This window comes from Piliocolobus tephrosceles, chromosome 18, assembly GCF_002776525.5.
Source record: "Piliocolobus tephrosceles isolate RC106 chromosome 18, ASM277652v3, whole genome shotgun sequence".
In the NCBI taxonomy this organism is placed as follows: Eukaryota; Metazoa; Chordata; class Mammalia; order Primates; family Cercopithecidae; genus Piliocolobus; species Piliocolobus tephrosceles.
This window is the reverse complement of record NC_045451.1, coordinates 72,348,742-72,363,986: the sequence shown is the minus strand read 5'-3', so window position 1 is coordinate 72,363,986 and position 15,245 is coordinate 72,348,742. Positions and strand designations below refer to the sequence as shown.

The 15,245-nt window shown below is 40.2% G+C and overlaps 1 protein-coding gene across 3 annotated transcripts in view; it reads right to left on the bottom strand.

Moving 5' to 3' along the window:
- Positions 1–12,021, bottom strand: part of ANKRD62 (ankyrin repeat domain 62) — a 72,301-nt gene extending 60,280 nt beyond the window's left edge. For all 3 annotated transcript variants that reach the window (XR_003309743.2, XM_026455988.2, XM_026455989.1), the window contains exons 1-6: positions 9,621–12,021; positions 8,763–8,929; positions 2,274–2,372; positions 1,045–1,421; positions 391–505; positions 66–239 (exon numbers count right to left, since the gene is read on the bottom strand). Coding sequence is in view for 2 of the 3 variants with exons in the window: in XM_026455988.2 (XP_026311773.1) it covers positions 66–239; positions 391–505; positions 1,045–1,262 (507 nt within the window). In the remaining variant the exon portion in view is untranslated. The remainder of the gene's footprint in view (positions 1–65; positions 240–390; positions 506–1,044; positions 1,422–2,273; positions 2,373–8,762; positions 8,930–9,620) is intronic.
- Between the last annotated feature and the right edge of the window lie 3,224 nt (positions 12,022–15,245).

The window sequence follows — 15,245 nt, the reverse complement described above, 5'->3', positions numbered from 1 at the left end:
AATGATGTTAATGGTAAAACAAATACAATTGAAATACTTTGAAAAAAACATTGGTTGATCTATACCTGGCTTTTTGCTTCAATATCTGCACCATATGCAAGCAGTTTTCCTGCCATTGATACATTCCCATTATCAACGGCATAGTGCAGAGCAGTGTTGCCATACGTATCTCTAACATTTGGGTCAGCGCCATGTTCCAGCAGGATGGATGCACAAACTTCTTCTTGACATTGTACAGCCTGCCAGTATCAGACCAAGAAATAGACTGTAAATTCTAGGAAATCTTCCACAGGATTCACCAACTAATTATATTTCAGTGAGGTGAATTAGTTTTATTCTGTGAATTTAAATTAAATCCATCCCATGCTGAAAGAGTTGGCTACCACATACCTTGATCAGAGCTGTCCTGTTTTCACTGTCAGTGAGGTTAAGCTGGCATTTTCTGGCCACCAAGTCAGCTACCACTCCTGGATGACCGTGGGCACATGCCAAATGTAGAGCAGTCCTAGGAGAGGGAGAGGTCATTTTAGGCAATTGTAGTGCACAGTCCCAACATGCAATGATGCATGGAATTGTAAGCATCAAATAGCATGTTATCCCTCTGCCTTCAGAACAAATAGTTACTCTTCTTGTCAAGAAAGGCAAGGTTTCCACATCCCAGGTGCTGCTGAGCCTGCCAGGGTAGAAAGCCCAGTGCCCTTGGTGACAGCACTCTCCCCACCCCCACCCTTGCATCCTACCCACATCCTAACCAACTCAGCCCCCTACCAGTCCCCTCACTCCATCCAACCCCCACCCCATCCAATCCTCACTCCACTTCCCACCACAGTCCCCCACCCCATCCAACCCCCACCCAACTCCACTTCCCACCAGTCCCCCACCCAACTCACCCTCACCCAACTGACCCCCACCACAGTCCCCCACCGCACCCATGCCTTCACCCCGTACCATATCTCCCCTACCCCGAAACCAGGAACGGGGGCTTCTCCCATATCCCCAGGCCTCCTTCGGCAGCCCCCAGCCCCGGCTTCCAGTTCCCCTGACCTGTTCTTGTTGTCTCTGTCGTTGACGTCATTCAGCCCGAGCAAGATGCTCTCCTGCACCTTGTTCACATCACCCGCGACGGCAGCTTTGTGGATCATGCCCAGATCCTTCTGCCGGACTCGGTACCCGGGATTTGAGAAGCCATCCTTGCCACGATTCTCCCTCCAGTGAGCCAAGCATCCCCTGCAGGTCCCCAGGGACGACCCCCCAACCCCCATCCTGAAGCCAAAGATCTTCTCCCAGGCTGAGGGACCGGCTTCAAGACACCTCAGCTCCCACTCGCTTTCTGCCGCTCTGGAGCACAGCACCAGCACGTGGCAGGTCCAGCCGCAACCTCCGTCAGGGACACTCCAGTCTGCGGCCGCTCGGAGCAGCACCTAGCCCAGCAGAGCCGTTAGGCACCTGCGCGCATGCGCACCTCAGCCGGCCCGCGAGGCCCTCCGCGGAGAAACCGCTCACTCTCGCGGGCGCCACCTGCTGGCGGCACTCCCTACCCGAAGCGTTAGGCACCAGAGCGCATGCGCATCTCAGCCGGCCCACGGGGCCCTCGGGAGAAAGAGGTCTGGGCCACGTGCACTCTCGCGGGTGCCCCGTGTAGGCGGCCCCCTACCCAACTAGTAGGCCATGCTCCCCGGAGTGGGCAGGGATCCCTGGTGCGCACCACCCGCCTTGCCCCAGGGAGCCTGCTCTGCCCATGCCTGCTGCTAGGACATGGCCTGGGAAACTCAGCAGCCTCCTGAATGACAGGTTTGCCGCCACCATGGGGCGGCGGTGGGCTCCACCCAATTCTAGCTTCCCAGTGGCTTTGTTTACCCACTTAAGCCTCCACAATGGCGGGCACCCCTCCCCCAGCCTCACTGCTGCCTTGCAGTTAGATCTCAGACTGCTGTGCTAGCAATCCGGGAGGCTCCCTGGGCGTGGGACCCTCTGGGCCAGGTGTGGGATATAATCTCCTAGAGTGCCCTTTGCTAAGACCCTTGGTAAAGCAGAGTATTAGGGTGGGAGTTACCCGATTTTCCAGGTGTTGTGTGTCTCAGTTTCCCTTGGCTAGGAAAAGGGATTCCCTTCCCCCTTGCGCTTCCCAGGTGAGGCGATGCCTCGCCCTGATTCAGCTCTCGTTGGTTGGGCTGCACCAGCTGACCAGCACCGATTGTCGGGCACTCCCCAGTGAGATGAACCCAGTACCTCAGTTGAAAATGCAGAAATCACCTGTCTTCTGCGTCACTCACGTTGGGAGCTGGAGGTTGGAGCTGTTCCTATTCGGTCATCTTCAGCATGCCAAATTTGCATTTTTCTTTACTTACTTCACATGCAAGGGATGATCACTACTTTAAAAAATCCATTAAAAACAATGTTTTCCAATAATTCTACTTACAAAGGATAAAAAATTTATTCTGAAATTCATACGCTTCTTCATCTCTATTTACTAATTCAAAATCCATTTTGAAGTTCCAACACATACAAGAAAATCTATATTCTCAGCTTAAAAAAAAAAAGGTAAAGGTAATCAGCTGGGCGCAGTGGCTCATGCTTGTAATCCCAGCACTTGGGGAGGCCAAGGCAAGTGGATCAAGAGGTCAGGAGTTCAAGACCAGTCTGGCCATGATGGTGAAACCTTCTTTTGTATTTTGTAAAAATGCAAAAATTAGCCAGGTGACATGGCAGGCACCTGTAATCCCAGCTACTTGGGAGGCTGAGGGAAGAGAATTGCTTGAACCCAGGAGGCAGAAGTTGCAGTGAGCCGAGATCACACCAAGCACTCCAGACTGGGTGACAGAGTGACACTCCATCTCAAAAACAAAACAAAAACAGGTAACCAGGCCTGGCGTGATGGCTCAACCTGTAATCCCAGTACTTTGGGAGGCTGAGGCAAGTAGATCACTTGAGGCCAGCCTGGCCAACATGGCAAAACCCTGACTGTTTTAAAAATACACCAATTAGCCAGCGTGGTGCTGCATGCTTGTAATCCTTGGGAAGTTGAGGCATGAGAATAACTTGAACTTGGGAGGTGGAGGTTGCAGTGAGCCAAGATCGTGCCACTGCATGCCGGCTTTTTGTTTCAGGAAAAATAGCAAAACAGGTAATCAGATAATTATGACATAATGCAATATGTAAGAGTTGATCCAGAAAAAATTGTATCTGAGCATGAGGAAGACTTTATGGAAGAGGCAGAAGACAAGAGGAGCTCACCAGGCCAAAACAAACAAACACACAAACAAAAACAAAACCAGACACAGTAGGAGAAAACCATTCTACAGAGAGAATAGAATGTGAGCACAGGGATTAGGCACGTGGCATCCAGTTGTTTCCTGGGAACTTGAAAGGTAAAGTGTAAAACACATGAAAGTAAACGCTGAGAGAAGAATGCTACACTAAACTTGAATGGTACGCTAAAAGGCTGGAGCCACTGCCTGCAAGTAATGACTCTTAGACATGGGGTCACAGTTGGATTTGTGCCACAGTTTTTGTTTTCATATGTTTCATTTGAATTACGTTTTCAAAATACCATGAAGCACATATAACCTGAAACAAACTGTGAAATTACCTTAAAGGGAAAAACACTTATTTTTAAAATACCTGTATGTCTTTATATATACTTCAAATTAGCATTATTCTGATTAGATAGAATTTTGTTTGAAAATAGAATGATTTTATTAGAAACTTTTGTATACTTATAGTGTAGTATCTATTCCCAATATGAAAAGCTGGATTTACCAGTAGAAAATTGCAATTACTTTCTCTATAGTAAACACATGCAAAAGGATATCACTATCATATACCTACACAGATTTACAAAAAGGCTAAAATTTCCCATTGGAGATTATGTTAGTTATGAGTTCAGCCTGAGCCCTTAAAAACACAATAAACAACAATAAATCCAGCAACAATTTACCAAATATACATGTAGATGAGTTTAAGTCTTAGTCTTCTGTTTAAAACTAACCTTCTAAAAACTCTTTCTGACAGCATTTATTAAACAACTCCTCTTGACCCAAACTTCAAAGTAGATAATTCTAGAATATAAAATATTGTTCATTTTGAGCATAGTTGATAGAAGGTAACTTTCAAACAGAAAACATCTAATTAACATTGCCACAAACTAAGGAAAATGGTGACCTGTAGCCATGCTAACAGGTAGCCAACCAGAACCAATTTTAAATCTAGTCAATCAATACACTGGCCTCACTAACACCAACCAACGAATGCCAGCCACTTGTCCCTGAAAGACATCCAGAGACAAACTCACCCCCATCCGCATGCCTGGAAGCGCTAACTAATCCACAACAGTCTCATGCAGACAACCACATTGCTCCAGATGACGTCAACCCAGTTATGCCTGTGAGAGTTGGCGGAGCATTCAACTCCACTCTTCCACAAACCTTATGTAAGGATCAGCAACTGCTCCATCACAAGAGACTGTGCTGAGCAGCACAGAACTCTTACTAGAGAAGACAATAAATCCAACTTTTTTTTTTGCGACAGTGTCTCACTCTGTCACCCAGACTGGAGTGCAGTGGCAAGATCACTGCTCACCACAACGTCTGCCTTCCAGGCTCTAGGGATACTCCTGCCTCAGCCTCCCAAGTAGCCGGGATTACAGGCACGCCACTACTGCCAGCTAATTTCTGTATTTTTTGTAGAGATAGGATTTCACCATTTGGCCAGGCTGGTCTTGAACTTCTGACCTCAAATGACCAACCCGCCCTGGCCTCCAAAGTGTTGGGATTACAGGTGTGAGCCACTGCGCCCGGCAAAATCCAACTTTTCTCTATTTATTTCAGATGCTAAAGGCTCATAACCCTTTGGAAATAATTTTTACATCCATTGCATTTACCACCCTGATATTTTCTTATTCCTAATAAAATACTAATGAAGTTTGAGACTCCTGTGATCCCTTGAACCATGATTAAAATGATCATAATTATCAGTAATAGAATAGTAAAAACCCGCACAATATTGGGGTTTTCTCCCTAATTAGAAAATCATTCATATAGAGAGTACAGCTCATTAAAAAGAGCCCAGAGAACCCAAAAAGGGCATATAATCGCCAGGAAAATTGTCAGAATGAACTCCTGTCAACTTGTATTTTAAGTGAGTATTAGTGTTTAAAACCATACACCAGGATAAACTCTATTCACTCATTCGGTAAACATTTATTGAGTTGCTACTTATTGTATTATATCCTTTCCTAGGCAACGAAAAACACAGCGACAAAAAAATCCTACTCATGAGTGCCAAGTAAACACAAAACAACAAACAGCAGAGGCAAAATACGTAGTATGTTAGAGAGGAACAACTCAAGCAGGAAAAAGGAACGTTTATGTGCAGGAGGGGCAAGGTGGTGAAAATATTAGGATGACTAGATAAGACCTTGCTGAGAGAGTGGCTTTTAAGGAAAGAACTGAAGAAATGGAAGGAGTAAGCAAGGAGGATCTCTAAGGCAAAAGCACTCCATACAGAGTCAACTGTCCAGTACAGAGGGATGCAGAGTGTGTTCACAAAATAGAAAGAAGTTCCGTGTGGCTGCAGCAGACTGGAAAGAGGAGAAAGGCAGAAGCCTAAGTCGGGAAAATAAGAAGTCAGATCCTGTGGTTCCTTTGGAGTATTAGGAGAAAATTTCGCACATATTTTGAGTGAAATGGGAGGCAACTAGAGGTTTTTAACCAAAAGAGTGACATAATGTGACATGTTTTAATAGGTTCACTGGGTAAAGAATTGACGAAAAGAGGATGAAACATGGAGAAACAGAAAGACCAATTAGCAATCTATTACACTACTCTAGATGGCCAATCACATGACAGTGGAGTGGCTTGGACATGAAAGATGTGCTGGGTTTCTGGATATATTGTGAAGTTAGACCTGATGAGATCTGCCAACATCTTAGCTGTGGAGTGTCAGAGATGGGGTCGGGGGAGGGAGAGAGAGAAGGTGTGAGTCAAGGAGGACACTAGGCAGAGCATTTGCAAGAGTTGTTATTAATGGAACAACAAGGCTACATAAGGGGCAGGCAGGAGGAAGAACATCAGTAACCAGATTTTGGACCTGATAAATCTGACATACCTAATAGCTAATCAAGGAGAGATGTCAAGTAGACAGGCTGATATATAGGTCTGAAATTAAGGAGAGAAATGGGCTGGAGATACAAATTTGAAAATCATTAGCATATACAAGCTGGTAAAAGTCAGAAGATAAAACCTCAAGAACTGAGCCCTGGGTCACTTTGATCTGTGAAAGGTAGAAGACGAGGAGATGTAACCAAAACAGGCTAAGATGGATGGACTAGAAAGTCAGGAGGAAAATCTAGGTCAGAGAGTGAGATTCTGAGAGCCAGTGAAGAAAGTGAAAGTATTGTTGATAGGTTACACAAAATGAGATCTAAAAAATTATATCTAGATGTGTTACAGTGAAAAATCAGTGACAACATGGAGAATAACAATTCTGGAGAGTGGTGAGAGCGAAAATTATGGCAGAGTGAGTTCAAGAGTGAATGGAAAGGAAACTTGAGTCCATGAGTACAAGCAGTTTAATTTTAAGGACATCATGCCCACGTGGCATTATCATGCATGATCTAATTTTCTTCTTGTTAAACTGTATTTTTGAATCCTTTCATAATGATTAAGGATTAATTACAGGGTGTGTTTTAACACCTTAATAGTTTTTAAAAATTACATATATATGGCATTTTAAAAGCCAGACAAAGGTAATAAATAACATCATAAAATTACAGAACTAGAAACCCCTTGAACACTTCTATATTATAAAGCTGGTTATCATTTTGCTCATGCTTATAAATAAAGACCACAGAAAGGCTAAAGGGCAGTATTTCCTACCCGAGAAAAATCACCCAACTCTGAGATATTTTACACTCATCAAATATACAAAATGGTTTGTCATATTAAAACATTAAATTCTATGAGATGAAAAAAGATGAAAATTCAAATAATCTTATTCTGTCAACTGAATTTTTGTAAATTATACCATAGGAAGTCACTGTGGTAAAATATGGTGCCGTGCATGCTGAAATGTCTTTTAAAAGGATAATGGCAGACATCCAGAGTTCCTCTAAACAGGAGGTTCACTGCATTAGCAGCACCCTGGTTTGGCACAGGAGTCAGCAAATCAGTACTTGTGAGCCAGATTCAGCCCACTGCCTGTTTTTGTAAATACAGTTTTCTTGGAACACAGTGCCACCTATTCATTTATTGTCTGTGAAAGATGTCAGAGACCTTCTGGTCCAGAAAGCCTAAAATAGTTACTATCTGGCTCTTTACAGGAAAAAACTGGTCAACTCCTGACTCGGCAGATCAAAGATCCTTTGATATAGTTTAACAAATTTTACCAATGCGCTGAATATTTACATGGAATACAGATCCCCATGTGCAATCCCTTGGGAATATTCAGATTATTCTGAGAATTCAATATTTGAGCACTCATGCACTGAGAACGAAAAAGCAAATGTCATAACTAGCAATTATGTGGGTAACGTAAAGTGCCAAGATAGTATGTAGCTTCCTTTTGCAACTCAATAGATATTACAAGTATTAAGAAATTACAGGCTGGGCACAGTGGCTCACGCCTGTAATCCCAGCACTTTGGGAGGCTGAGGCGGGCAGATCACGAGGTCAGAGGATCGAGACCATCCTGGCTAACATGGTAAAGCCCATCTCTACTAAAAATACAAAAAATTAGCCAGGCATGGTGGCAGACACCTGTAGTCCCAGCTACTTGGGAGGCTGAGGCGGGAGAATGGCATGAACCTGGGAGGCGGAGCTTGCAGTGAGCCGAGATCGCACCACTGCACTCCCGCCTGGGCGACAGAGAGATTCTCCGTCTCAAAAAAAAAGAAATTACAATATGATAATCTAACAAAATTTACTTAAGATGTGTTATCAAACTAAATGTTTTAAATATATTTTACTGATGAAATAATCAGTATACTATAGCTCCTACCTCATTTTTAAAAGAGAGTTTCAAACTACATTATTTAATGAGTATGACAATTTACCTATTTCCTCATTAATGGGATTTTAGACTATCTCCAGTTTTTTGATATGACAATGCTATAATGAAAATTCTTAACATATGTAAGCATGTAACATATATTAATATCCTTAACACACTTTTGTTATACTTGAGATGTTTTAAACATGTTACAAACATACACATAGAAATACATAAGACATATATGCATGTGTGTGTATGTATGTCTATATGCATGTAGCCTATATATATATATAACATACAGTAGGGCAACATACACACACACACACAGATACATATATCAAAATATATATGTTGGCCTATTGTATGTTATATATAGCATGTAATAAATGTCCATAACTTGTGTGTATGTGTAAAGTCATATTTCCTGCAGGATCCAGTCTCAGAAGTAAAGCTGACATGTTAAAGGAATGACATATTTGAAATTTTGACACATGCTACTAAATTACCCTTCAATAAAGATTTACCAAATAAGTGTATGAGAGAACTCTTTTTTCCCACATTTGCCCACACTAGTTATTTTTTAATAAAATACCAATATGCTTGGAAAAACTGTATCTAATTGCTTGTTAATTTGCATTTTTCTGATTACCACATAAGACAGAATATCCCTAGTGAAAGTATAAAATTCATTAACCACGCATATTACCTGAAACTAGAATTCATTTGATAGTATAATAACAATAATCTACTATCAAATATTGCTATAACCTTACCTATTATACTCTTCACTCTTCTGCCTGGGAAACTGATGATTATCAGGTTTTCTGCCCCTTCTTTCTTAAATTAATTCATCATCATCATCATCGTCACTGTTATCAGCATGTAGGTTTCTTGCCACTTCCATTTTCTTATTTCTGCACTTTCTCATTTTTTCTGCAAGCTGCAATGAAAGTTTGATACTGAGAATAACTGTCATTATTTTAACAGAAAGAACTTTTTTGTCCTCATTCATTTTATAACTTCAGTCTGTCATAAGTCATTAAAATACCTTGTGCTTGCTTTCATTTTATCATTATATAATTATTAATGTAAGTTATAGTGTGATTTTTCTTCCTTTTTGTTTTTTTTTTGAGACGAAGTCTCGCTCTGTCGCCCAGGCTGGAGTGCAGTGGCCGGATCTCAGCTCACTGCAAGCTCCGCCTCCCGGGTTCCCGCCATTCTCCTGCCTCAGCCTCCCGAGTAGCTGGGACTACAGGCGCCGCCACATCGCCCGGCTAGTTTTTTGCATTTTTTAGTAGAGACGGGGTTTCACCGTGTTAGCCAGGATGGTCTCGATCTCCTGACCTCGTGATCCGCCTGTCTCGGCCTCCCAAAGTGCTGGGATTACAGGCTTGAGCCACCGCGCCCGGCCTAGTGTGATTTTTCCTTTGAAAGTCATATAAAGTCTGATTTATTTCTGTTTGAGTGAATACAACACAATTTTCCAAACTTTCAAAAAGGGCCCGTTCCAAATCTGTGCTGTTGTTCCCATCCACTCTTTGCTGTCTAATGTAAATTTCACCATTTTGTGATGAGCAGAAATAGAGAAACAAAAGGAGAAAGCCATGAAATCTGTCCTCTTCCATTTTTACCTCCAGCAGTTTACACTGAATGGCCAGATCTAGAGGATGTGACGTTGTGGGGCTTCAGGAGCAGAAAGGAAGCTTTTCCCTCTGTGGACTAAGCTTTCCCCACTGTCTTTTCTCTTTCTTTTTTCATTCGGATCCTAGGACTTCAAAACGGGAAGGTGCCTCTGCTGAAATACGGGAACCAAAATTCGAAACCACAGAAGAAGCAGAGTGAAACTGCTGAGGTGCTAGTAGAGTTCTGGAAAATGAGATGCTTTCCAAATTTCACATTCACTAACCATGACATTTTATAGCTGGGGAATAGACAGTGAAAGTAATTATGTTTTTCAGATGCTTTATCAAAAAAGATTAAATGACTCATCCAAAGCTTCTAAAGTGGCATTTCCTAGCATTTTATGGCACAAAAACCAATAATGCTATTTCGTAATGCTGAGTCAGATAAACTACCTGATACATCCATCAAATTTATCACAAGAATTCAAAGTATCACTCTGGGAAAGTAACTTACTGCCTCAGCAGGTGCTGAGAGGCCTCATCTACTTTTACTTTTAAAGGTGGGTATCACCAGATTTTTGTCTTTCTTTAAAACTCGATGTACAGACATCAGGTTTCTACTTTGGAGTCAAAAACTAAATTTTTGGCTGAGAATCTATGGTACTTGTATGATAAAGTTATACATCCAAAAACGTATACTCTATTAAATAAAATCACATTAAAATCTGATTTGACAGAAACATGTAAAAGTGGTAATTAAAAAATAGATCTATCTATATACATTTGTTTTCAAACATATTTAAGGTGGTCATAATGAAATTCTAAGCCCCAACATATTGAGTGAAATGAATCAACTTGCACACCTGAAAGCACAACATACAATATACTGATTCCTCTGAGTATAAATATTTGTTCCAACTCTCAAGGAGAGAGAGATTTTTATGTCACTGCTTCTTTCCCATTGATTTCCAACTTTATTAAGTAAGTGCAATTCATCTTCAATAGGGAAAAATTAGATCCTAGAGCCATTACATTGTTTAAGCAATTTCCTGTATGCTTACCCTAGTTCACAAGTATCCATATCCATGGCATATGAATAGATTAGTTTCCCTGTCCCTCTGCCCCTTGGAAAATTGATAGATAGACTTGGGTTGATTAAGAAACAAAGACTGTAGAATGTTCTCCTGAGCTTCTATCATTTACATAGAAAAATAATCTATTTCCACACACAATTATGTATTTAGTAGCCCCATTTTACACAAGAGCTTTTCATAAGTAAAAAAGTAGAATGCACCAGATAATTGATCAAGAGAAAAAAAACAGGTAGTAGCAAGTGGCCCTCTAAGTCTTTCTCAAGTTGAACTTTTTCCTTCTTCGAAGTCAGGAACTCTAGTTTTAATATGCCTACTTCATTCTTCAGTCTTTGTATATTGTGCTGTAACTGCTCTTCCAGATGTACTTTTGGTGCTCTGTCACTGTGTGGTGGAGAGGGATGCACATTTTCTAATCCAAGTTCTATTCTTTTATAGTTATTTGCACTGCAATTACGATATAATGGTTTCTGGAACAAGTTCTGTATTGGTTTTGTATTATTATAAACGTCTGTTAACAAGAGAAGCACCATGTCTTTTTGTTTACTCACATGCTCCATTTCTCTGGAGGAGGTAAGCCACAAATCTAAAAGACTTTTTGCATCACTACACTGAGGCAGCGTATTTCTGATGTCCTATTTGCAATTAGTGTTATTTTGGTTATTTTTTTCATCATGTGCCTGTAACACTCTTGGTCTTCTTTTATTTCAGTGATAACTACTTCTGGGTTCCTCGCTTTTGTACTTTCTGGGTCATTATAAAAATTCTCCTGGTCTGTGTTAAAAACATATACAGTGTCTGGTTTGTTATTATTTTCACAGCATATTTCATTTTCATTTTTAAAATAAAAATCAGAAGGTGACTGGCAAGCATATTCCAGGGACCCAGAGTAGAAATGAAATGGAAAGACATGTATGAGACTGAACTATTTTTGTTCAGAAAATATCTGGAATACTACACACAGGATGCATAGGATGCATACAACTCCAGATGCATTTTTTCCTAACAGTCATGTATATTATCTGTCAAATCAGAGGGCATGTTCTTTACATTTCTTCTTCCTGTAGTGGCTCTTCCTGTGAACACCAGAAGTTTTGGATTCCTCACAAATTTCATTCAAACTCTCCTTCAACTCACTTGTGATGAAGTTTGAAAGTTTTTTCCACCCTCATTTGCCTTGTTTGACCCATGCTTTCTCCTATTTTTGCACACAAAGGAGTCCTGCATATAGAGATGTATGCTCTCTATTACAGTACTTGTTCACTTCTGTTTGTAGAGACATTTCTTGCAGATGCAAACTGGAAGATTAATTTGCTAGTTTTGTTTGTCAGATGTCTTTTCTGTCAGGGTGCATGTTTTAAAGATAACTGTCATTAAATAATCAAGTATGGAAAAATGAAAGTTAAAAAATAATAAAACTTTAACTGTTAAACTTCTTAATCTATGTTTATCTACTTCTAATCACTGGATTGTAATTAGTAAGTTAAAAATAATTTGCATTAGACTAAAATAGGGGAAAAATACCAACCATCAATGTTAACTTTGTAACTGTTTGGACTAAAATTAATTTGTTATGTGTTTAATTTACCAAAAATGAATTAAAAGGTGATTTGCAGTATTACAAAGGCATCCTTCACTTAGGAAGATTTTATCTCAGTGTACCTGAAATAGTGATACTCAACCAACAGTGCACACTTGAGTGCTTTTTTCCAAAGATTACCAACTGGTGAGCAGGCAATCAAAATTGACACTAACCAGAAAACAAAGCCAAATTCTTACAATTTAATTCAAATCACATACTATAAAATGATAGTGTTATATACCTGTTCTGCATAGACTATGGTCTTAAGTCAAGTTTCAATATATTCTAAGGTCCACTAATAACAAGTTAAAAAATTTGTAACAATAGTTACAGATTTGCTCTATGAAATAAGTTAGAAAGTTACTGTTTGTACCCTCACACCAAAGCTCCCATTCTGCAAGTCTGGTTCTCCTGACAGGCAGCTGGGTTGACTTTATGACCCCATTCTCTCTCTGAACATAGATACTAAAGTCAATTAAAAATCACGGGCCAGGCGTGGTGGCTCACATTTGTAATCCCAGCATTTTGGGAGGCCGAGGCAGGTGGATCATGAGGTCAGGAGTTCAAGACCAGCCTGGCCAACCTGGTGAAAACCCATGTCTACTAAAGATACAAAAAATTAGCTGGGAGTAGTCGTGCACACCTATAATCCCGGGTACTCGGGAGGCTGAGGCAGGAGAACTGCTTGAAGCTGGGAGGTGGAAGTTGCAGTGAGCCGAGATCCAGCCACTGCATTCCAGCCAGGGCCACAGGGCAAGACTCTGTCTCAAAAAAAAAAAAAAAAAAAATCACACTGGAGAACACATTTTTCATCATAGTATTAGTGACTCATAATATATAAAGTTGCAAATTTTGACCCATTAGCAATGATTACTCCTTTAACATGAACCCAACTCAGCAGCCATCAGTGTTAAATTCTTCATAATTTTGATTGCTTAAAATTATAATTCAACATTTGATTATTACTTTTTTATTATTTAGGATGTTATAAAAATGAACAGCAAGCAATATTCAGGAACTGTTGGCTTCATTTCCAAGGGAAAAGATTAGCTGTAAATCACTATAGATTCTGAGAATATTTTCAGTTTTATAGCCAATTAAAATGTTTTCAAATTAAATATTAAATTACAATCAACTGATTCTAAAAGGACAGTCCAAAGGTAATTTCATTTGAAGTATGCTATGTTACCAAAGCAAGGAAAACCAGAAATTTGAAATTAAATTTTGACAAACCTGTGGCTGGTTATTTTCACATCCTTGAAGCCTTTCTTGTTATCTCTCTCATGTCATTTTAAGTCTTGTTCCACTCAAAAAGCCGTACATTTCATTAAAATGAACTACTTAGAACAGTTAGATAAAAGCTATAGTCTTTATAAGCATGAATCAAAAACACATTTTCCTTTTATAAAATGAGAGTTTAAAGCTTAATCTTCTTGAAAAGATACTTCTAATTCTCCAAAACTTCAACAAACCACATGGCAAGACACTAGATGTCACCAGAGGCAAGCCATACATTCATCTCATAGATTCACTCACAATTTCATCCACCCAACATCAGTGAACAAAACCATCAGAAACAAAAAATATTAAAAATCCAAAAGAAACAGATAAATACTGTATATTTTCCTTTACTTTATAATAGTACCTTTGTAACAATACACTAAGCCTGTTATTTAGTACTAATAATTTCCAAAATGACTTTCTCTTTACCCCTTCATCAGTGTACACTCTACTCTTTATATCTCAAATGTTTTCCTCTACTATTCTGACAAGTTTCTATTCATCTTTTTTTTGTTTTGTTTTGAGAGTCTTCCTCTGTCACCCAGGCTGGAGGGCAGTAGCGTGATCTTGGCTCACCGCAAGCTCTGCCTCCTGGGTTCCTGCCTCAGCCTCCCGAGGAGCTGGGACTACAGGTGCCTGCCACCACGCCCGGCTAATTTTTTCTATTTTTTAGTAGACACGGGGTTTCACCATGTTAGCCAGGATGGTCTCGATCTCCTGACCTTGTGATCCACCTGCCTCAGCCTCCCAAAGTGCTAGGATTACAGGTGTGAGCCACCGCGCCCGGCTTCTATTCATCTTATAAATCAAACACATCTATGTGATGTCTTCCTTGATTCTATCTTTCCCCAGATAAAAGTTTTATGTAATGTAAATTTCATAAGACATGCACTTAAGGTGTCAAAAGTGAGATTATATTCCAACTGACTATAACTAAATTACAAAAGTACACATACTCCGATTGTTATCCATTTTTCTCTGTCCAGAATATCCTCCTTTTAGACTTTCACGGGGCTTGCTTTTCCTCAGCCTCTAACAGGAAGCTTAAATGGCACACAGAAAGATCTCTGACTACACAATTCAATTCCCACTCCCATCCCAATCTTAACTACAGACTTCCTCAATTTTCTATAATTGAACATTTTCTGTTTTCTTTAGAGGAAGCACTTGTAGTGACTTATGTGTTTGTTGTTTCCTTGTTTTTGTGTTCCTACTACTCTAGGATAAGCCCTCATCTTGTGTATTCACTGACTTACTGCCTAGCACACAGTCAGTACACAATGACAGAAATTTATTCGAGGTCAAAACATTTAAAATCTTATTAGGAGGTCCTGGGTGCCAAATCACCCTATTCCCATAGGATATCACCAGTAATAGACCACTAAAACTTACCCTACTCCAATCTGGAAATCCACATACCTATGTTATACTTTCTCATTGTTCTCTTGAGAGTAATGACTACTTGACAGTACTCACTAAAGGTTAAAAAAAAAAAAAGACTCGCAGTATGTATTAAGGCACTGAATCCCACTGTGATTCGTTTTGTCCCATATTTGCATACACATATTCCAGTTTACAAAATGTTTTCACATTTCTTGTCACATTTGTTCATTACATATACCTAAGAGCTAGATATCAGTACCATCTTTATGAAAAAGGGCACTGACATTCAAATAAGTT